This window comes from Meleagris gallopavo, chromosome 6, assembly GCF_905368555.1.
Source record: "Meleagris gallopavo chromosome 6, MGAL_WU_HG_1.1, whole genome shotgun sequence".
NCBI lineage: Eukaryota > Metazoa > Chordata > Aves > Galliformes > Phasianidae > Meleagris > Meleagris gallopavo.
Window position 1 is genome coordinate 7,967,854 of NC_139409.1, and position 22,123 is coordinate 7,989,976.

Sequence of the window (22,123 nt, forward strand, 5' to 3'; positions counted from 1 at the left end):
TATATGTTTTCTGCTTATTATGTCTTCAAATTACAAAGGTAAGGGACCAGAGATCTTGGCATCATTTAGCTTAGCTGACAGAATGATCATTGAAAGAATTGTCTTGAAATTAAAAGGCCCTATCCTCCATTTTCTTCTTTCATGTAACCTCTGTTTTTTTCCTAAACTTTATAACATAATCATAATCATAAACATAGCAGTGAATGAATCTCTTTTATGGCCATGGTATCATGGAGTCACAGGAAAATCTCATGTACATCAGAGGCTAAATTTCCAATTCAGCCCTGAATTGGAACTGGATACACTGTAAACAAAAACTATCCAAAAACTATTCATTTCATTCTGTGAAGGCAACAGCTAACATTTGTTCTTGCTCAAGCCTACCTTATAAAAGTCTATCTGAATCCTTCATATTATGCCATGAAGAAAAGACAACAACCTAGAACGTACAAAGAAGGTCTTTCCAATTAACGATTTAGAAACAGGGGAAGGCACCTTATATACCTTTTCCTTATCTTTCAGATAAAGACCTCCTGGGTAAGCTTAGTAAATCCTTATCTGTTAGATAAAGGACCACTATGACGGGCCTTATCGCTTAATTAAATCCTCGTACTAAGTACAATGAAGTCAATAATTTGTTATACAAGATAGCATTTCAAACTGTGCTTGCATTGGATAATGCATCTCTATCGGTTCCCTGTACCACAGCATGTTGTAATGGGTTGTGATCCATAGCCTACTCCTGGGCAGCAAGGAACTCATTATAAAAAGGTGCCAAGCTTAGGTTGGACAGGCTGTGATAAATAAATCTTTGGGATTGACTAGATAAACTAAAGCCTCAGGATGAAACTGATTTGAAATGTAGAGGCTAATTCTGTCCATCTTTCTTCTGAGGAAAATAGCTGAATGTGAAAGATCTGTGAATTTTGGCCCAAATAAAATACCGATGCAATAGATCACTAAAATGAAAATCTATAATTGAATTTAATTGTGAAGGTATGAGATATCGTGAAGTTCATGGAGCAAACCCAGTTACAAGAAAAGCACATGAAAAGGTCTAAGTCCTGACCACAATTTCACTTATTCACATTCATGTCGCTCAGTACATTTACATCCACGTGTATCAGGGTGAAAAAGGAAACTGGCCAGTAATAACAACTATCACAAAGTATCATGCTAGCAAGGTCTTGAATACTAAATGAAGTCCAAATTTCCAAATAGACAAATGTATTTTCAAAAAGAACTCTAATACACATATTGTTTCATTTCACTAATTGGCCATAGCGACAACATGCCATAGCGAACTGTTTCTGAGTTTTATTAGCAACAACTATTTTGAATATATGGATATTTTATGGATATATGGATAATCCATAAAATGAAGTGCCTTTATCTATGCATCTCTGAAGAAGTCCACTATAGCCTAAAACTTATTATGCACTAAGCCAGCAAGACAAAAGTGATTTGATTCTGCAATATGCACTGAAGCTCAGCAAGTCAGGAGTCTTTTTCTGGGGAATGAGGCAAACTTGAGACCTGAAACCTGCTGCTGTGTTTAGTGTTGCTCATCCCCATCAAAATATAGACAGTATAGCTGGGACTTTTTCCCCTTCACTTATAGAGAGACAAATCTCTCATAACTCAGATTCATCATTTAGCCCATACAGGCAAACTGAATAGGATAACACAGCCAGCTGAGATTAGGCATCTAACTTGTGGACAGATAAAGCTACAGAACATTTCGTCTTCCCTTAGGAGGAACTCCTAAGGATTGTTTGATGGTGCAGCTCAAGCAGTACTATGACAGTGATGTCTTTCCATGAATGATGGGACACTGAAATTCTTGGGTGCTCAGTAAAACAAAGATCTAGATGTGGATCTTGTTCATACTGAAGATGATGACAGTTTTGAAGTGTGTTTTTTTTTGTTTATTTATACCAATTATATGCTCAATGTTAAGCTCCTGGCCACAAGGATAACTGGCTACTGAGATAAGTAGATGTGATCATAAAACTGCTCTGGATTATGCCAGACAAAATTGACCCTGTTAGGGCTATTCTATAAACTTAGCATCTCAAGGCATCTGGAGGGTTCACTGCAATTACATCCACAGTTTCATAAAGCTGAAGGTAACAAAAACTGCTTCTAGGAACCACTGGTATCAAGGCCAGTCTATATACACTGTGAGTTGCTGGGGTGGTGTGCAGGAGGGCTTGGATTTCACAGCTGGATACTTCTAGCAAATTGCACTCTTTTCTATGTATAGTCCCTAAGGATTTCTCCTTAAATGCATAGATCCAGCTCTTGTATGTCTGGCAAACTCCTCCTGTATGCTTGCCAAGTTTTAAAGGGCAAAGAATCAACAGCTGATAGTTTATGCCAGGAACCAGCAATGATCCAAATTCATCCCTTGTGTAATTCTGGAAAAGCCAGTAGAGTTCCAGGGAAGAAGTTGTTGGCTTAACAAAGTAAATTTTCCCTGACATTTGAGGAATACAGAGTATCAATTAAAGTAGAGCTAATTATTGCTACTATTATTTGCATTGCATTGGTTCCCAGAGGCCCTTAATGGGATTATAGCCTTCTGGTATGAGGAGTTTTTAGGAATGTAAGCTGTGATCGGGAAGTTAATGTATGACAGCTAATATTTGCTATCTGTGTAGAAAGCCTCCAAGTTTGGAGGGGCTCCACAGAGCACAGGGCTTTGCTCATGGGAATGAGTCACAAGAGACTGAGCCTCTAACGCTTCTTGTGCTGCTTTGAGGTTTGCCTGAAGTCATCATATATCTCATTACTCTGTAAAGTATGATACAGGCCAGCTTGTGTCCAAAGGAAGAAAGTCCATCCTCAAACTCAGCACTCAGGCAAGGCCGGTAATCATAGAATCATAGAACATGCCGAGTTGGAGGGACCAATAACAATCAATGAGTTCAACCCCTGGCTCCACATAGAATCACCCCAAAATCAGATAATCTGATTGATAGCATTGTCCAAATGCTAATTCTGGCAGCCTGGAGCTGTGCCCACTGCCCTGAGGAGCCTGTTCCATGCCTGCTCCATGCCCACCACCCTCTGATAAAGAACCTCTTCTGATAACCAACCTGAACATCCCCAGTGCTTTATATTGTATCCTCATTAAGAAACCTCCAGAAACACTTCTAACTTTCACTTGTTCTGACGAGTCATTCATGGGATACAGCTTCCTTTGCCTAAGACACATTACACACTTCCACTCTATTTCCACGGAGTCGTTCATAAGGACTGCCTTACATGTGTTAGCTTCACTTGGTTTCAACTGCTGCCTCTAACGCCAGTCAGTTTCTTTGTGCAGCCCTTTGTTCTGCAAAGTCCACAGGACTTCCAGGGTCCAGACTGAAAAAATACTCAAATAAAATCCTGTAATATATTTCACATCTGGGTTCCTCTGTAGTTTCTTGACTACTTTTGTCCAGATCACTAAAAATATTGCAAATGCTGGGGTCTAGAGCAGTACCCGGAATCAAAGCTACAGCTGGAACCTCCTCCTGCAGCCGCAGATGTCCAACTCCCCTTTCTCTTTTGATTCCCAGAAAATCAGCCAAGGGACACACGTTACACAAATGTCACGCTGAGTTAAATTGGTGACTGCACTTCTTGTATATCTGCAGGCCACTATTGCTTCATTCCCCTTTGCCTTGCTCACTGATTACTGCTATGCCGCCTAGACTGTAATGTATATTCTTCAGCCTGGGCTAGTGCTGGTGATAATTTATGTTTTGTACTCTGCTTCACTGTACAGTGCATTCAATCTGCTGAGATTTTGATCTTTGGGGGCTGACTAGCTTTCTAGAGTCTTCACACAACACACATTAATAATACACTTGAGAGGCATACTGCTTGTTAGGACTGTTTCTCAGCACACAAAGGTGCCCATTCTCCACACAGCAGCTGTTTCAGTGGTCCTTGGGTCATGTTGCTCTGAAGAAATCATAATAACCGAAATAAGATTCATCAAGTAGGTTGCAGACAACAAGGTAGATAAGTTGCACCAAATGGATAAATAAATAACAAGCACAGGGAATGGAAACAGTGAAAATGACAGTGATAACAACAGATGATCTACACAAACAGGTTCCGAAGTTCTGAAGCTATGGTTAGATTGGAGATATGTTTTCTATTCAAATATCTTCTATTCAAAATTAATCACATTTTTTATCATATTTCCATTGTTTTAATTCTCATGCTATTCTCATTCATGAAGACATCTACTTGTTTTCAAAGTTCTCCTTATTTCCTCTTCTGCCTTTGCACTCACGTGGAATATGTTCAAAGGAAAAACATATTTCATCTGTGTATATCTTTTAAGAGGCACTGCAGCCTCTGAGGACTGCTGCCTTTATCAACAAGCCCAAAGGCACCTATAATAGAGTGAATTCATTTTCACACACCTCATTTGTATCCTTTAAATCATGAATACCCAACTTTTTGTCTTGCCTGGGCCACACTGAATGAAAAGAAATTGTCTTGGGCTGCATAGGAAATGTATAATATAGTTAATAAATATAAGTAACAAAACTTCTTTTATTCCTTTATCATGCTGAGTGGAACTGGAATGAAAGCTTATGAAGAGACTACTGAGGTACAAGAGAAACCAAAAAGATATTTTCTGTAAGGAGTTAGCAGCCACTTACTGTTGATAATACTATTCTTGCCTTCTTTACAGGGAGCGTTTAGTGGAATTAAGCTTGGAATTCTGCTTTATTGGATATCTGAACTATGGCTTTCAACCATTTCAGTCTACAAGAAAAAATAACAATCTGAGCAAAAAAAGCCTACCTAATTAGATTAAAAAATAGTTTAGCAGTATTCTGCCCAGTTTACAGAGGGAAACGTGTTACAACAGACGGAAGGTAAGCTGCCCCAGTAATGCAGCAAGCCAGAGCAGAGCCAGGGTTAAAGGCATCTGGAGTTCTTGCTCAGTTGTTTACTTAATCCCATTGTAAAACAAGCTGTAGGATTCCCAATCACAAACTGGAAGACATGCTGACAAGTACATTTTTTTGTAGAACTTTCAGAATTATTTAATAAGCTGGTGATTGGTTCAGATTGAGACATTTTAATTCATGGGTTTAAAACTTCCTGAAGCTGGCAATTCTGTTAATCTCTTATTTACAGAAAGAACTTGGGCATACTCGCATTTTACAGCACAGGTTAGCTAGAACTGAGTGGAAGTAATTTTTATTGAGAATCCAGAGCAGTTACGGTACCTGGAATTTGAAAACTCACAGAAAGGAAACAGAACTCCCCTGAGTGAAGGTGAGTACAGACACTACACTTGTTTCTGTCATCGTAGTTTGGGTCCCTGTTCCAGACCTGCTTAAGTTTAGGCATTCAGAAGCAGCCATTTTCTTTGTACCAGAATTATACAAAATGATTGAAGAGTCTATATACTAACAAACAGATTAAGAGTAAACTATTCTTTTACTCCTCTTTGGTATTGAATAGGTGTGTTAAGCATATGCAAGGAAATACATGCTAACTTGATTTGCATTTGGATTGATAGTCACAAAAATCGCTACTAAAATAAGCACAAATATAGAATATTGAATGCCTCTCAAGTATACTTCTATATATCTGAATGCCACTCAGATGTTCACTGTACCTACTGTTTACATTTAATACTTCATTTCCCACCCTCAGCCAGAAAGAACACAGAGATTTCTGTCAAGAGCTGTGAAATGTAACAACCTGCTGCTGAGACTGACTGATTCTCACCCCACATTTTTTTCCTGCAGTCTTTAAAGGGATCACAGAACTCCCAGGAAATCCTTTTGTGTTGCAAAACAGTTACCCAAAAGAAAGATGGATACCAAGATGTGATGGCTGAAATCCCAGCCCCACAGGAATTGTCACATTTTTAACCACTGATAGTAGTAGGATTCACATTTTACCTTCTACCTCCATGTGAGGCAATCAGAGCTGGGCAGATGGACTATGTATTAAGTAACGAGCGCTGACCTACTGGTGGTGTGTTTCCAAAATTAAAATAGGAATTTGTGAGTGTACAGAAGTCTATCAAGAACAAATCTCTAGCTGTACAGCTGTGAAGCAAAGCTAAAAAATGAGACCAAATGCAATGCAGGGATGAGTCTTCAGGGAGCCTGGAGCAAAGTGACATGAGAACTTCCCTATTCTCTTAGCGTGGCTTTAATCAGATAATGTTGATAATTTAAATATTAACATTGTTAATTATTTCCATGAGGACTTGTCCACTTGGGAAAGTTTTGCTTGTTACTTGAACTAGTCTTGCTATATAAGGCTCCACAGTATTCCTTTAGTTCAGGTCGGGCTTTACAAATAGTATAAACTAAGTTTGCTGTATATCAAGGCACATTTCTATACTCCTTAACTAGGTCTGTTCAGAATGCCACAAGCCCTGTTCTCCCATTGGAAGGAAAGCTAATATGGGTTGGCTTTCACAAGTTAGTGTTTCTGTGACATCAGTGACCTGATCTGCCCTGTGGTCACAGTCATTCGGTCCTCTGAAAAGGAGGAGTGTATTACTGAGCTAGGAGGGAAATGCCTAGAGAAACGAGCGGTGCAAAAGGACCTTTATCCTGCAGGGAAATTGGATCTAGAGTACTATGTCACACTGGATATTTGGGGAAGTATTGGAATAGGCTGCCTCGGGAGGTGGTGGAACGCTGGGATACCGCTCTCAGCCATAAGGGTTGCGTGGTGCGGTGTGGAGCAGGAAGACGAACTCGAAGAACACTGAGGAAGGTGCGCTCACGCTGCAAGCGATTCCACGACCTTCCGAACGAGCATCTACGCAACGCCAAGCAACAGCAACCCCAACGCGGACACTACGCATGCGCACTCCCGCCCCTCAGCCGCGCGCAGCTCAACCCGCTCCACCTCCCGCACATGCGCGCTCTCGCCTCCCTCGCCCAGCCATCTAAACCTCAGGCTGAGAGCACTGCGCGTGCGCAGCGGATGCCATCCGCGGCTCTCGTTGACCAACCAGCGGCGCCTGTCGCCCTCCCTCCACGAGAGGGAGGGACTGGTCCTCCGCCATCCCATCATGCAACGCGAGGGCGGCGGCGGCGACAGCGACGGCGGTGGCGGCCGCCATGTTGTGGTAGTTTGTTGTTCGCCGGTGGTGGCTGCGCTCCGAGGGGCCGCCGCCGGGCGCTGAATTCGGGCCCTTTCCCGTTCTCTCCTCTCCCCGCCGCTCCCGGGGGCGGCACCGGAGGCGCTGTCGGGGCCTGCCGCCGCCTGGGCACGGCGAGGAGCCATGGCTGCCGCGCTGGGAGGAGGAGCAGGTGGGTTGTGCGGCCTGCGCGGGGCCCGCCAGTGGGGCGAAGGGGAGCGGACGCCTCTCTGTCGTGAGGGGCTATGGTGGGAGCCTGGCCCGGGGGATGAGGGGGAGTGGCCGTGTTGTTGGCCTCGCGGGCGCCGTCCCTGCGGTGCCGCGGCTGCTGGCTCTTTCTCCTGGGCCGCGGCTTCGTCCCGCTTCGTCCCTCGGTGCCGGTTCGAATCCCCAGGTGGAATGGAGGCGTTCTGGTGTCTGTTTACTTAAAGGTTCCGAAGCTTCCGTTCGTTTGGTTCCATGTTCGTGCATTTACGGCGTGTGATCTGTCTAAAGAGCTGATCTCTAATCTCGGCGGTCGTTAGAGTTTTGTTTCACAGGTAACCCAGAAGCAGTGCATCTCGCTTGGAACGTGTAGAACGAAGTCGGTGCTTGGTCCCAGGGTTCTTGGCTGCACCACTACACTGCTTTTAGGCTTCCGCTTGCAGCATGTTAAATAATGGCCGGACCCAGTGCTGTTCTGATGGGCACATCAAGCACATCCTAAAACTACTGCTTGAGTGGTTTTTAAAGAAGAAAAGACTGGAACATCCCATTGTGAACCGTGCAAGAGGGTTTTTTAGGGAATGTGTGTATTTTAGGAGCTGTGTGCCTTACCTTCACTGGGAATAGCAGGTTAGGTAGCTCTGATCAGTCATTATTTAACCCATTGGTCCTTGTCTGCACGATAGTTTGCGATATTTTCCTTGCTGTTTTTGTTGTTGGTAGCCGTCACAGAGAAGAATGTGGCTTGCCCTCACCAGAGTGCTCACAGTAGTTAAAAAAACAATGGTGAGCAAAGTATGTAAATGCAGTCACTGAAGGCAAATGTTACAAGAAAATCCCCAAATTTAAAAATTGAGAATTTTGGGCTCGGGAGGGCAGCACCAACTGGTAATGCATTGCTATGAAGATGTTACATATACTCTTTTAAGTTTTTTATAGAAACTCCTGTGCTGTTTTCTATGATTTGGTTGCTTATGATGTGGAGGAAAATGTTTGCATTTTTTATTTGTCTGAAAGTTTTTTTGCTGGTGCTGTGAGTGAAGGGTATTTTAAAGAAACTGTCACTTCCTAATTACTTCAATTTGTGTGTTAAAAACTGTTGGAAGTTGAATGAGCCAATAAATGGTGGTCCATTAAATGTGATCCGTTTCCCATGGAAACAGTGGAGGTTTTAATCTGGGTGGTAACCTTGCAACACTTTATTGAATGAAAAACAAATGAACAGAAGTGTCTATTGCATGCTTATTGTTAGTGTGACTAGTCAAGTAAAATTCCTGGTGGAAGTTCTTAAGTACACTTCTAAACTCACTTCAAAAAGCCTGGTATTTACAGGAATGGCATACACAGCTCTTCTTGGTAAGAGGCTGCTATCTAAAGTCAGTAGTGATATCCAATTGGGTAAAAGGCTTCCCAGGTGAAAAGACCAGGACAGTGTGGTTATTTGGCTTAAAAGCTGTTCATCACTTGATCAAGTTTCAGCTTGAGGAGTTAATGTTTTAGAATTAATTCTCAGTGTTTGTTTTTGACTTTATATTACGGCGATACAACAAAATGTTGTTATTATTTTTCAAGGATGCTTACAGATGATTAGTGAAGATGTGCAAAATAAGTATTGGAAAAATGGAACTTGAGCATTTTGACGTAACATTTGACAAAGTGAAGTTTTGTCCTTGCAGATGCAGATTGTTGCCTGCAAGGATATGACGTGGGGCTGATAATTGAAGTACGGAACTGCTGTATCTGCTTAACACTTCATGTGTTGGATAGGATGGAAGGAAGGAAGTTGATTTGTCTGTTGTGTAGATTGTGTAGAGTTGTTGGTCACTTTTATTTTTTCTAAGCTCTTGGGAAACATTGGCTTGATTCATAAGGATAGAGTGCTCATGTGTGCCCTGAGGTCTTTCAGTTGCTTGTTAGTCTGTTGATATGGTTAAGGTGGTGATTCCCAAACTTTGGTGAAAACTTGCATGCAAAACTGGGACCAGAGCAAACATTGAATGTTACAGTATAACATAACTGTACAGTATAGCTGCTGAATTTTTTTCTTGATGTTTAAAATGTAGCTGTAAGTCTGTAGTAGTAATCTTATTCAGGATGAGATGGTTACAAGGAGAGCCAAACTAATACTAAGCAAGAACACTTGTTGATTGTCTGCTCTCTGATAGCACTGGCACCTTCTGTGTTTATGCCTAAAAGACAGTGAGTAGAGTCCTGGATGTGGTTCATTTTCTGGGTTTTGCACTCTGCTGGATGGACTGATGCAGCTGGACTCTGTGACTTACATTGAAATATATACATTCAAACTGCAGGGTGACAGAGACCTGTATCATGAAGTATGACTGGTCTGCTGTATCAACTGAGGACTAGTGCCAGAAAACATTACTACTTACAGCAAGCATATTTGCTTTCAAGCATAGCAGTTCTAAACATTTGAATGTTTTGAAAAGCTTTAAGGGAGAGCTACATTTCTCTGCGTATTATCTCATTTACAGTCATTATAATTATTAGCCTAACCAGAGTATCACTTGCTTTTTATTAATATTGCTATTTTATTTTCTTATGAAAGCTGAAGCCAAACTTTGTTACATCAAATGCTAGACTTAAGATTTTAGGTCATGTAGAACTTAGAGTCTAGAATATTAAAGATGGTGATTGTCTCAGGCTCAGCCCAAGTGACCTCCAGACAGGTAGTGTTACTGGTCCTCCCAATGTTTGCTGGCTATGAAAGGTGCTGAAGGAGTTGAAGTTTCTCATTGGTATCCAAAGCCATTTGGGAGCTGAGCTCATGTGGATTTCATTTAAGCCTTTGACCTTCATTCACTGTTAGACGTGCTTGTGAGGCAAGAAATCATGACACTTAATGTTTTTCCAAAGCAAATTATTAATTCCAAGCAGGCTTTGGAAACATTTTCTATGACTTTGTTTAAATGCAGTCCTTTTTTTTTTTTTCTTTTTTTTCTTTTTTCTCTCCCTCCTTTAAGATACTCTTTCTTTCAAGCATGGATTAGAAAGAGCTTCAGTACCTGTGGCATATCACTGTTCGTTCTGTTCTTATAGCTAGCGACTTGCTTTGCATCATTATAAACATGGGAAGAAATACAGAAGCTGAGGGACACGTTGTGCAATTGCTATGTTGTGACAGATACTTAATCACTGAATGCATGTGTGAGTAATTGTTTACCAACATGAAGATGATACGATGTTTGTCCCTAAACACATAAACCAAACTGTTTGTGTTTATGGTGTGTTTCTCCTGCGTGTCTTCTCCTGTGCATAAAACAAATGTATGAATGAATGTGATTTTTATGATAGGGAGCTTGACTGTCATAAGTGAAGCAGGAATCATAGCATCCTTCATAACATGTTTGGTTTGCATCACAGGTCACACGTTCCTGTTGACCTCATAACTAATCATAACGAGAAAAGCACAAGAAGTTTTTATTCAGTTGGTGTTAATAGTACCATGTTTTATCATCCCATGTTTTAGACATGGCTGCTCCTCTTGATGCTTGCTATTCCCCGTATCACATAGCAAGAGACGTGGAAATTTGGTAGAGGAAGGCAACAGTTCTGCACTTAAATGATATGCTCAAGTAATGGAAATCTGGCTATACTAAACCTATGTTCTCGCATAAAATCTTGCAACGAAACATGTTTACCAGATAAGCTGGTAAACTGTTCTTGATTGTGCTTGTAGTGCTGTCAGGTTGTCATATGAAGTGTTTTAAACACAGCGCTGGGGAATGGGAGAGATCAAGATGGAGATTATTGTCTTCAGATCTAAGCATAGAGAAGCGGTGTTTTTCCATTAGGTAATGGCTTTTCCTTTATCCCCATTTATTTATTTAAAGTAGCCTCCTTCAGTTGTGCCCAGAAGCAGTACACCTAGTTACTTTAAAAGCCCATTGCATAAGCAGCGTGTGATAATTTTTTTTTTTTCCCATTAACTGGATCTTCATTGGAAATTTTAGCCTTTCTTCATCTTGTTTAGGTTAAGGAGAAATCTTTGGTGCTTTTTCAGTGCCTAAAAGTAATAGTAAGTTTGGTTGTGAAATACTGAAGTGGGCCAACAGTACGTAATTTTGAACTGTGAAGGAGGTTCCAGAGACGGTAGTTGGCCTTCCGGAAAATGTGTAGGTGCTTTTGTAGCAAGAACAGTGTAGCCATCAAATGTTTTTCTCTGGCTGGAAGTCTTGGGTTGCAGTAACACAGTAACATATTCCATCTTAGCAACAGTTGCTATGTAGGACTACCTCGTTAGGCTGCGTTGGTACCATTTTAAGATATGTGGGAGCTTTGCTCTGCAGTGTTCTTGCTGATTCATCTCCCACACTTGTGAGACTTTGTGTGGCTTAGGACTTCCATTTTACATAGAAAATTATTAGCGTAAATTTTACTGAAAGGAGGATCAGAAAGTAGGAAATACCATCAGCCAGAGGGGGAATGAGGCTTGAATTCTGTGGGTTTCTGGTGTGGGCAAATTGTTCTAATAAGGTGGGGGGAGGGGAGCAAAAGACCACTGCCACCAAAAGACAAATGAGACATATGGTAAAAGGAGAAAATGAGCTGTATAACAGCTTACAGCACTGCTGTAGCTGCACCAGGTGAAGTAGGAAGTAGTCAGACCATTTTAGCGTAGGGGATGAAGCATGTTTGTGTTTGGCAGTCTTTATGCTTACTCTGGATTCCAGCTGCCCAGAGCCCTGTGGAGCAGACAGGCCTAGCAGCAGCCAGGGTCAGTCATTCTGCTGCATCCTGCAACTCTTCTGCAGCTTTGCAGATGGTGATTTTCTTAGTGCTGCCATGAGGAATAACCAAGTGTTGGCTTATTTCTTTCATTTTTCTTAATAACTGGTCTTTCCTGTTTTGTCGTTCAGTTAATGCTTTTTTTTTTTTTTTTTTTTTTTCTATGTGACAGGTCTTGTTTTTTTCCCTTACAGTGCTGCCTGGAAGTTAGAGGCTCTCTGTGTTTAGTGATCAATTGTCAGAATCTTCCAGTCGATACTATTAATCTACACACTGGTGCCTTGGTGAGCTTTGCCATGAACGTGTTGAGTTGCAACAAGGAGCTCTAGCTGTTGTGTTACATGTCTTGGCAGGCAGTTGTAGTGTTCCTTCCCTGACTGCAGTGATATCACTGCAAGAAATACAAAACGTCTTTCACATCCTGCAGTGGACATTTTCCTGCTTAGAGCCGCTGCGTTCATGGATTTCCCCCCTTCATTTTTTTCCTTCCCACCTTCCACATAAGATAGAATTATTCAAGCAAGAAAAAGTCTTTTGTTGCAATGTGCCCGGTGCTGAGTGTTTGTCTTTCTGTAAGAGTTAATGTTTTATGAGTACTTAACCATGCTTGACACAAAGATTAACTTCTTCAAGGGGAAACATCTACAGAGGTTGTACTGGTTCTTGTTAACTGTTTCTGCCTGTGTGATTGACAAATGTAGCTTCAGAAACAAAACCTCAAGCCACTCTGCCAGAGATATGCTAAATATCATGTGGCACTGCATGTGGAAGGCCTTGGTGCCCATTTCAGTGTTTGCTGTCTCAAGCCAGGAATCTGGGACTGAATAATGTTTGCAGGACCTGGCTGTTGTAACCTGATTTTCTAAAGAAGAGTTAAGAACTACTTCGGATTCTGACAATGATTGATGGCGTAGTGGTATAATTTGTGATGCTTGCTGTCGTTGTCAAATGCCAAAGGACAAATAAGTATAAAGCCTAGAAAAGAAAAGCTGCCTCCCCCTGCCACAAGATCCTTGTGTCGTAAATGTGTGATGAGATGGGAAATGATGGCAAGGAAGTGATGGGGATGTACAGAGCAGTTCTTAGAAGCTCCACTCGCAACACACACATTGACTGGGCATTGCTGAGGCTTTGGGATGCATCCTGGCACAGGGCATTTGTGAAAAGGGCTTTGAAGGAGCGTAATGCAGCTTTGGTAGGAGTTGCTCTTTAATAGAAGGGGAGAATTTTTGAGAGGTTGGAAGAGTTGAAGTTGGTGTCAGTGACTGAATGGGGGTCCAGATGTGCATTAGAAATTTGGCAGGAATTTGTTCTCTTCATTGGAAGTCATATTAAGTAGAAGCACTTTCCTGTCAGTGAAACATAACTATCTGGCCTAGAAAGATACTGAATTGTAGTGAAGAGTTTTTCTTTTTGCTGTAGAGAAACATTAATGGAGAAGCAGACTTTGGCATATAGCTTGGTGCGTGTTGTCTATATTTAAACTTAGCTGAAGTTCAGGTCCATCTGTGTAAGAGTTGTGTGCTGGATTTCACCACGACAGAACTAAGATGTTTTCAAGTTGTGTTGGTTTATAATGAAGTGCTCTATGCTTCTAACGGTGGTACCTGGGACACAAAACCACAGTTTCTTTGCAAGGAAAACAGGCAGATCATAGAAAGAAATTGCTGACTTCGGGGTAATGATTGTTTTCCATTGACTTACTGTGAGCGCTCCTAATTTGGGTTACTGCAAACTCAGTCATATTACTTTAAACAACCTTTGAAGGTGGTTATATCAACTGAGTGGATTACTGCAGTTCTGCTATAAGAACTGCAGGATATTTATGCCTTTAAAATGGCAATCTACTGTGATAATCCCTGCAGCATGGTTTTGAGTGATTCTAGGGAAAACAATGTGGCAGTTCTTTAATGACCACAAAATTGGATAATTTGGTGTTCAAGAGGAAGATAGTGTGTGTCTGAATGTCTGGCTTTTCCTAATGGGTAGGGTAGGAATTGAAGGAGATTGTGGTATGTAGATGTTTGAGCAGAGAGATAGAAGTTTGGAGTTTGTTTTAGTTGTGAAAACACAGAATATCATTTAAAATGTAGTCATATCTGAGGGCAGTAAATGGAATCAAGGAGAGTTACTTTTATCTACTGGTTCAAAAGCAGTGAGTTGCCACATCTTTTATTGCATTATAATTCATACTAAGCAGCCTTATTTTCATAGTTACATATGATAGAAAATTCAGCTCTGGGAACATCACTAAACCAACAGTTTTTAAAAGAAGTTTCAATTTTTAATATATATATTTTTTTCTTTTTGATTTGTACTGGTCACTAATACTTGTATTTTGATTATGTGAAGAAGTGAATAGATGTGTCGTTGCATGTGGTGAATTGCTCACTAAAGGATGTTGGGATTGAGTTTTAAGAGAAAAGATAGATTTGGGTTTTTTTTTTTTTTGGAGGCTTGTTAAGGGCAGAAATGCAAAAAACAGTTGATCATTGGCATTGTACTTGGACAAAGATTTGAGCACAGATTGTGCTGGGAGGATGACTGTATACGCGTATGCTTAGTAACAATGTAACCTATTTCCAGTTCTCCTGTAGTTTTGTTTTTTTTTTTTAAACTCTGGCGGAGGCAATTTTATGCCTGACTTCCTTCAACTTTTTGGGGTTGCTGGTGCCTTCCTGCCTTGTGCTGATGCTTGCTCCCATTTTCAGAGTACCTTTCCAGGACCCTGGTGTGGATGGATGGGTGTGATCTGCACAAGGCAAGCAAAGAACTGTTGGATATCATTTCCTTGACCTCCAGTGTGCCTGAGCTTCTTGAATTCCTGAGCTTCTGTCTCTGAAGTGGTTGCTTTAGAAACAACCTTGAATTTCAATAAGAATTATTTCATGTAGTTGCCTTTTTTGTTTGTTTGTTTTTAAACAGATGATGACTTTGATCAGTTTGATAAGCCTGGTGCAGAAAGATCTTGGAGAAGAAGAGCTGGAGATGATGAGTGGGACAGGTGAGTAGAATATTTTTATGTTCAGCTTCTGTATATTAAATGACATTGCTGTGTTTTCTGATTCTCACATTTTGTATTCTAACATTTGCAGTAGTGCACATTTAGATACTAATGAAGATGTTGGTTGTTATGCATGTGTCAGCAGCTGTTAGACTGTGCCAAATGTATACTTGCCTTGAGGAATATAGAGAGCACTATGAAGAGATGCTATTGAAAATTAGATAAGTATAAAGCGTTTGTGGTATGTAATTAAATTTACAATTACTGTCCTGGTTTTCCTCTACATCTTTAGTAGGGCCTTAATAATTGGCTTAAACAGATTTTTTGCTAGTATTTGAATTTGGGGATTTTTAAAATAGATGTTTAAAAAATCCTTTGGTAATGGAGCTTACGTATGACCTTCTATTGAAAAATATATGACAGCTATGAGGATTTAGAAATATGCATGAACTTGGTTATTTTTGGAGAGTAAGTGTGTGTGTGTGTTATGAAAAACCTATGTCTAGCTGCTGATTTGACTTGTCTGCTTTTTATGGGAGAGAACTTTTCACTTCCTGTGAAGTTGATTTTTTTGTTATTCCTGTTTGGCAGCTGAGAGACTTGTTTAGATTGTGCCAGTTGTCATCAGATTTCGCTGTGAAAAAGGGGAAAAAAATGAAACAGTTCTTATCTAATAATCACTCTTGTGATTGTAGTAAACAAACTTTACTGTAAGTAGTTTTCCACTGAGCTGAGCCCTGGGAGTGAACCAGCTACTCTGCATTTATTGTCATTCCAAAGGGATTAGTTAGTTTCCTCTTCCATGGTTTCCTGCTGAGTGAGCAGTTCTTATTGCTCTAGGAGGTAAGTAAGAATGAATAAGGAACTCAGGCAATATCTTGAGTGTACAGTGTTCTGCTGTGAAGGATATTGCTGCTCTGTCATGCCAGCACAGCTGTGGGTTGGATGGTGAACTGCATCAAGGAACTGATCTGCTTTGAGAATGCAATTAAAATAACTTGTTGGAGGCAACTTGCTGTATTGTGCTGCCTTCCAGCCCCAAAAATGTGATGTTGTGTTTGAGGTAGCATGGGGCACATCAGAATTACTGAAGCCAATGTCATGGGCAAATGTTGGTAGTAGAATATCTTTTTTTTTTTTTTTTTGCCTTTTGCTGCTGACTTCATGGTAGACTTTTAGATGTTGACTGGCCCCATTTGTTTTGTAGCTCTCCTACCTTGGCTTAGAATGGCTAAATCATAGAATCACTCAGGTTGGAAAAGACCTTAGAGATCATTGAGTCCAATCACGACCTAACCATACTACTCTAACTCTTAACAACCTTCTACTAAATCACGTCCTGAGCTACTGTTAATGTGAAAAGTAGTTTGGAAGAGTCAAACAGTTATTTCACTGGAAGAAGTAGTGCACTGCTAAGGGTAAACCCCTGGTAGCATAGCTGTTTTCATAGGACTTGAGAAAGGTTACAGAGTATTTTCACTAAGCTGAGATTTTGAAACACAGAGTTTTAGAGAAATGTTTTCTCTTTTAAATTTGCTTTCATTTTTTTTTCTTGGTTTATTATTAAGTTGTATTTTATTTATTCTTTAGTAGAATTGTAAGGGAAGTGGTTTCAGGTTCAGTACTGGTGATTCATAGAATCATTATGGTTGGAAATGACCTCTGAGATCATCTAGTCCAGCCATCCATTTACCACCAACGTTGCCCACTAAACCATGTTCCATAGTACCACATCTCCATGTCTCTTGAAAACTTCCAGGGACAGTGACTCAACCATCTCCCTGGGCAACCTGTTCCAGTGCCTGACCACTCCTTAGGAGAAGAAATTTTTCCTAATATCCAACCAGAACCTCCCCTGGCACAACTTAAGACCATTTCCTCTTGTTCTATCACTGTTACACTGTTATAGGAAAAGAGGCAGACCCTCACCACAACCTCCATTCAGGTAGTTGTAGAGGGCAATAAGGTCCCCCCTGAGCCTCCTCTTCTCCAGACTATTCTCCAGAGTAAGTGATCCCAGTTCCCTCAGCTGTTCCTTGTAAGACTTGTGCTCCAGTCCCCTTACAGCTTTGTTGCCCTTCCCTGGTTACGCTTCAGGGCCTAGATGTCTTTCTTGTAGTGAGGAGCCCAAAGCTGAACACAGTACTCAAGATGTGGCCTTGTCAGAGCTGAGTAAAGAGGGACGATCACCTTCTACCCCTGCTGGCTGCGTTATTTCTGATACAAACCAGGATGGCATTGGCCTTCTTGACCACCTGGGCATGCTGCTGGCTCATGTTCAGTTGGATGTTGACTAATACTCCCAGATCCTTTTTGTCTGCATAGCTTTCCTGCCTTCTACCCAAGCCTGCAGTGATGCATGAGGTTGTTGTGGCCAAAGTGAAGGACCCAGCAGTTGGTCATGTTGAAGATCATCTCATTGGCCTCAGCCCGGCTGTCCAGCCTGTCTAAATGCCTCTAAGGGGCCTTTCTACCCCCAGGCAGGTCAGCACTTTCTCTCAACTTGGTGTCATCTTCAAAGTTGTTGAAGGTGCCCTCCATCCCATTGTCCAGGTCATCTGTATAGATACCAAACAGGACAGATCCCAGTACCGACCCCTGGGGATCACCACTTGTGACCAGTAACCAGCTGGATTTAACTCCATTCAACACCACTCTCGCTGTGCCGAGCCCTCCAACCAGTTCCTTACCCAGCAAAGTGTGTACCTGTCTAATCCATGGGCTGCCACCTTCCCTAGGAGAATACCATGGGAGACAAAAAGCCAAAAGCTTTGCTGACATGGATAGACTATGTCAGCAGCCTTTCCTTCATCCACCAGGCTGATCGCCCAGTCATCTTGCTGATCATTTGAGAGAATACTTTTTACAAATTTATCTAATGGAGCATTATTTCATTTGCAAATGTTAGAATTATTAATATTTTAATATTACTTTTTCATAGATTGCAGTGCTCTCTTGTGGAAGTGTTAAGTTCTGTGGTTGTCTGGGCAACTGTGAATACCTTACTCCTGAGTATGTTATTGCCTAATGTAGTTGCTTGAAATTTTGTAACTACTGGCCCTGTTCTGTCTAGGACATAGTTTACTGAAAATAATAAAAGAACATGGGATTTCTTTTGATTCCTTGTGCTTCGTTTTGCAACTTTTCCTTACTTTTCTGGGAGGAGGACGAGGGGCTGATGTGTCATCCATCCACACTTGCACTGCGTTGCTTCTTAAGAGTCCCATCCCCCAGATGTGTAAACCATTTTGAATTCCCAGCTCTTTCTGTTCTCAAACAGTGGAGGGTGATTACTGAGAATCAGAAGGGTTTTTATTATTTTGGAGTACAAATGTCGCATTGTTCGTAGAGAATTTTTCCCATTACTTTTCTTTAGTTTTATTTAAACATTCTTTCCCAAAACATTTGTCCTTGCTACTACTCATGTTTAATGAGGCATGCTCATGAAATCAGAGGCCAGAAAGGCCCATATAAACTGATGTGTTTATCACGGGCTGTTAACTTATACGTTTATCTCTATAAGTAGCTGAAAGGTTGAGTTTGGGAAAAATGTACCATTCTGGTGCTGTTCAGTGAGGTGACAAAAGTGATTCAATTGTTGATTTTTGTGGAAATTTATTTGTTCTGACCGTCCTCTGGGACAGCTTCTCTGTACTTGCAAAAAATGTCTTCCATTTTGTTGTGTTTCTTTTTTGAGGGTATTTTCTCTTGCTGATTTGGTGAGCTGAATTTATTCAGTGGGGGGAACAATGAATATTGAAATTAAAGAAAGACAGGTAATGAGTCTGTCTCTTCTGAGAGCAGCAAACTATTTGATTACTGTAGCCCTACTTTCTTAGAACTGCAGCGTTAAGAAGACTTTTGTCTTGGTGATAGTGAGGATCAGTTTCCTTTGGAACTGTCACGGATGTGTACTTCTATTCCAGCTTAATTTGTTTTGTATGGCTTTGGTATCAGCTTGCAGCCATTTGGTTTTCTCTATTTTTCCCTGCTGACCTAAAATCTTGTAGTAGTGGTTTTGTTAGTTGCTTTAAGAAGTGAGATCTGGTAATTCTGGTTTCTCTTCTTTCTGATCTATAACTTCAGATTTGGCTATTTAAAAGAAGCTTGAGCTTTATGTGTGCTTTATTGTGTAGGCTTTCCACTATTTCTTTGTTTATTCAAATAGTAACCAACTTTGCTGATTTAGAAGAAGAAAAAAACAATGTAAACAGAAAAACACTATGAACTATGACAACTTCCCAGCTGTTATGAGCTTCATTTATGTGCTAGTGCAAGTTTTTTGATTGTCATGTTATATTTAGAGTGTTTGCAATTACTTCTATTGATCAAATCTTTCTTAAAAAGGAAAGAAATCACATCAAAGGTTTTTTAGTGATATGTTGAATAGCCCTAAATATATTTAGATAATAAATTCAATCTTTCGTTGTATTACAGTTCTGATCTGAACTTCATACTAGCTTGACTTGCCTTTGTCTTTGAATGTTTGTGCAACACATGCTTGCTGTCTCTTGCAATTTGTTCTGTGCTATTTATTAAAAGCTGTCAGTGGTGGACTGTACTGCTGGGAAATGTTTCCAAATCTTGGTGCCTTTGTCAGGTTACTGGCAGCTGATTCTGTGCTGAAGAGATTAGGGTTATTTCCCTACCTTGGCTTTGGCTTTAAATTCCTCTGGAACCAATTCTGTTATGTAAAGTTTTCTGTCTCTGAAATAAAGGGCTTAAATTCTAGCTCTTCTACTCATTGGGATGCATGGTATATTAAGCTTAATATTTCAGTGCTGAATATTTCAGTGATCACAGAACAGTTGCTATTAATGCTCAGTCATTCCTGGAACTGTTTGAGATCAGTAACTCTGGACAAATATTGTGTGCAGATGATAACATCCTATTTAGTGCTGATATGGAAAATAATCACTTTTCTCAGTAGATTGTTTTTTATGTTTTCAGGCACTATCTGTGCATTAGCTAGGTCTTAACGAGATATATCTGTCAACTTCTAGCAATGCTTTATGCCTTGGGATTGCCTTCAACTTTAAGTATTCCTCTGGAACTCTAAAGAACTCTTACACATTTACTCCAGTATGACTTTGCTTTCTAGTTTCTTTGAAAGAGTGGCAAATGTCTTATTTCTTGTGGGCAGAAATACGATGAAAACTATCTTTGCTTTTGATTCTGCTCGTAAGGACTGTTCTCACTTTGGGGTATTTAATTTTTATGTAATTTGCTTGATTGTGGGTTGTTTTTTTTTTTTTTAGTGTGTGTAGGTTAAAATGGAATCTCATTCTTGAGTTAGAGTTCATACATCAAATCACTGTCATCTCATTTTAGTATTAGCATGTGCTTGTTCTAATACTGGCATTTGGCAGTAACAAGTATTTTCTATTGAGGGGTGGATCTCCTGGTGCTGGACAACCTTTTCACTGAGGAGAGAACAAGATTAAGTACTTGTTCTATATCATAGGAGTGTAGTTCCTTATTCTTGCATTCTCTTTATGGCAGAGATTTTATATGATGGAAGAAGTTTTGTAAGTCAAAACCTTGTATTTTTGTATCCTGAATTCTTAGTCATTCTCAAAGTGGTGGTGAGCCACAGACCTGATTTCTGTAGTCCCACAAATGTCTGTTTGAGCTGTCTTTATTTCCTCCTCCTGAAGCTTGGAATTTTCACAAAATCTATAGGACTTAATGCCTCCCAAATTAGCTGGTTTCCAAGTGCTTCCTTCTTCAAGTGCAGCTTGGATGGTGTAGCCTGGAGGCTGAGTCATGCCTGCAGCATGGCATTGTCTCACATGCTGCTTATGTGGGGGAAGTGGGAAGGAACAATATGGCCAAGTGGCCTTAAAGAGAAAGATCTGGAGCAAGGATCTGGCTAATCACATCATAAAGTGATATGCTTTGCCTAGGTCTTTGTACTCCGTCATGATAGGATGGATTTGAAAAGGAGTAAATAGAGAAATGTTTGCACAACAGCAGTGTTACTTTAATGTTTTAATGGTTTGTTGTTACTTCTAAAATCTTTTTTTTTTTTCAACTTGCTAAGTGCTTTGATAAAAGGAAAGCTTTGTGTGGAGTCGGTAAAAATTCTCGTTACTTTCTTAAGTCGTGTACCCTGTATGATGTGTCTTTCTGCTTTCTGAGGTTCAACTTTGAAAAATTTCTTAATATTTTCCAGTGAACTTGAAGATGATTTGCTTGGAGAGGATTTGCTTGCTGGCAAAAAGGTAAGACATGTACATTAAGTGAGCTGTTATGCATATTGAAATGTGAACTTCATTATTCTCATTTACTGTAGTTATTTGATGTGGCTTTTTATGTATCATACATCCCCAAAGACAGCTGTGTTGCTCAAGTATCAGAGATCTCCTGTTTTAGCAATCTATGCCCTTGTCTTTTAGTGAAATTCCTCCAAGTATGATGGTTTTTAATAACTTTTTTAGTTTTTTTCTGAACTAGTATTTGTTCTTGAAACATACAGTTCAAAAAAGAGTTGATTCTCTAAATTGATTTATCTGAAGTTCAAATTGACTTAATTAAAAAAAAAAAAGCTTCCTGAAGCATTCCTGAGAATTCATTTAAACTGTCAGTTTCCTGGCTATTTAAAGCTATCTAAAGAATACGAGTAATATTGTGCTGCTCATTCCCAGCAATGTTTTACTGAGTCTATGTGAGGTGCTCTGATTCATCCTGGGCAGTGAGAAAAATAAAACAACAAAAGAACGTAAAGTCAGTAGCATCTGTAGGTAGTGCTACTATTTTGTGTAGCAGGTAGGCAGAGGATTTCCCCTTCTCAGGAAAGGAAGAATGTGGGAGCAGCTGATTCTGGAGAACAATTGAATTTACAAAATTGAAACGTATAAAAGAACTGATACCTGAAGAAGGAGATAGGACTTAATGTTTGGGAAATCAAAACTGGCTAGTTGCCTCTTTATCTGCTGAATGAGTTAATTTATGAAATGGTTTTTAAAGTTGTGTTTGAGGATGACTAAGCTTAAGTCACCCAGATCCGGTAGAAGTTGAGTTCTAACTGATGTGGT

At 40.3% G+C, this 22,123-nt stretch overlaps 1 protein-coding gene across 6 annotated transcripts in view; it reads left to right on the plus strand.

Annotated features, from left to right (window-relative positions):
- The first annotated feature begins 7,039 nt into the window (after positions 1 to 7,039).
- RBM33 (RNA binding motif protein 33) overlaps positions 7,040 to 22,123 on the plus strand; it is a 93,974-nt gene continuing 78,890 nt past the window's right edge. For 4 of the 6 annotated variants that reach the window (XM_085227014.1, XM_085227018.1, XM_085227017.1 and 1 more), the window contains exons 1-3: positions 7,041 to 7,304; positions 15,008 to 15,086; positions 21,262 to 21,310. In XM_085227014.1, coding sequence (XP_085083140.1) covers positions 7,277 to 7,304; positions 15,008 to 15,086; positions 21,262 to 21,310 — 156 coding nt within the window. In that variant the 5' untranslated portion in view covers positions 7,041 to 7,276. Of the gene's footprint in view, positions 7,305 to 15,007; positions 15,087 to 21,261; positions 21,311 to 22,123 lie in introns of all 6 variants that reach the window. The other 2 variants (XM_085227015.1, XM_085227016.1) reach the window with 1 other exon arrangement.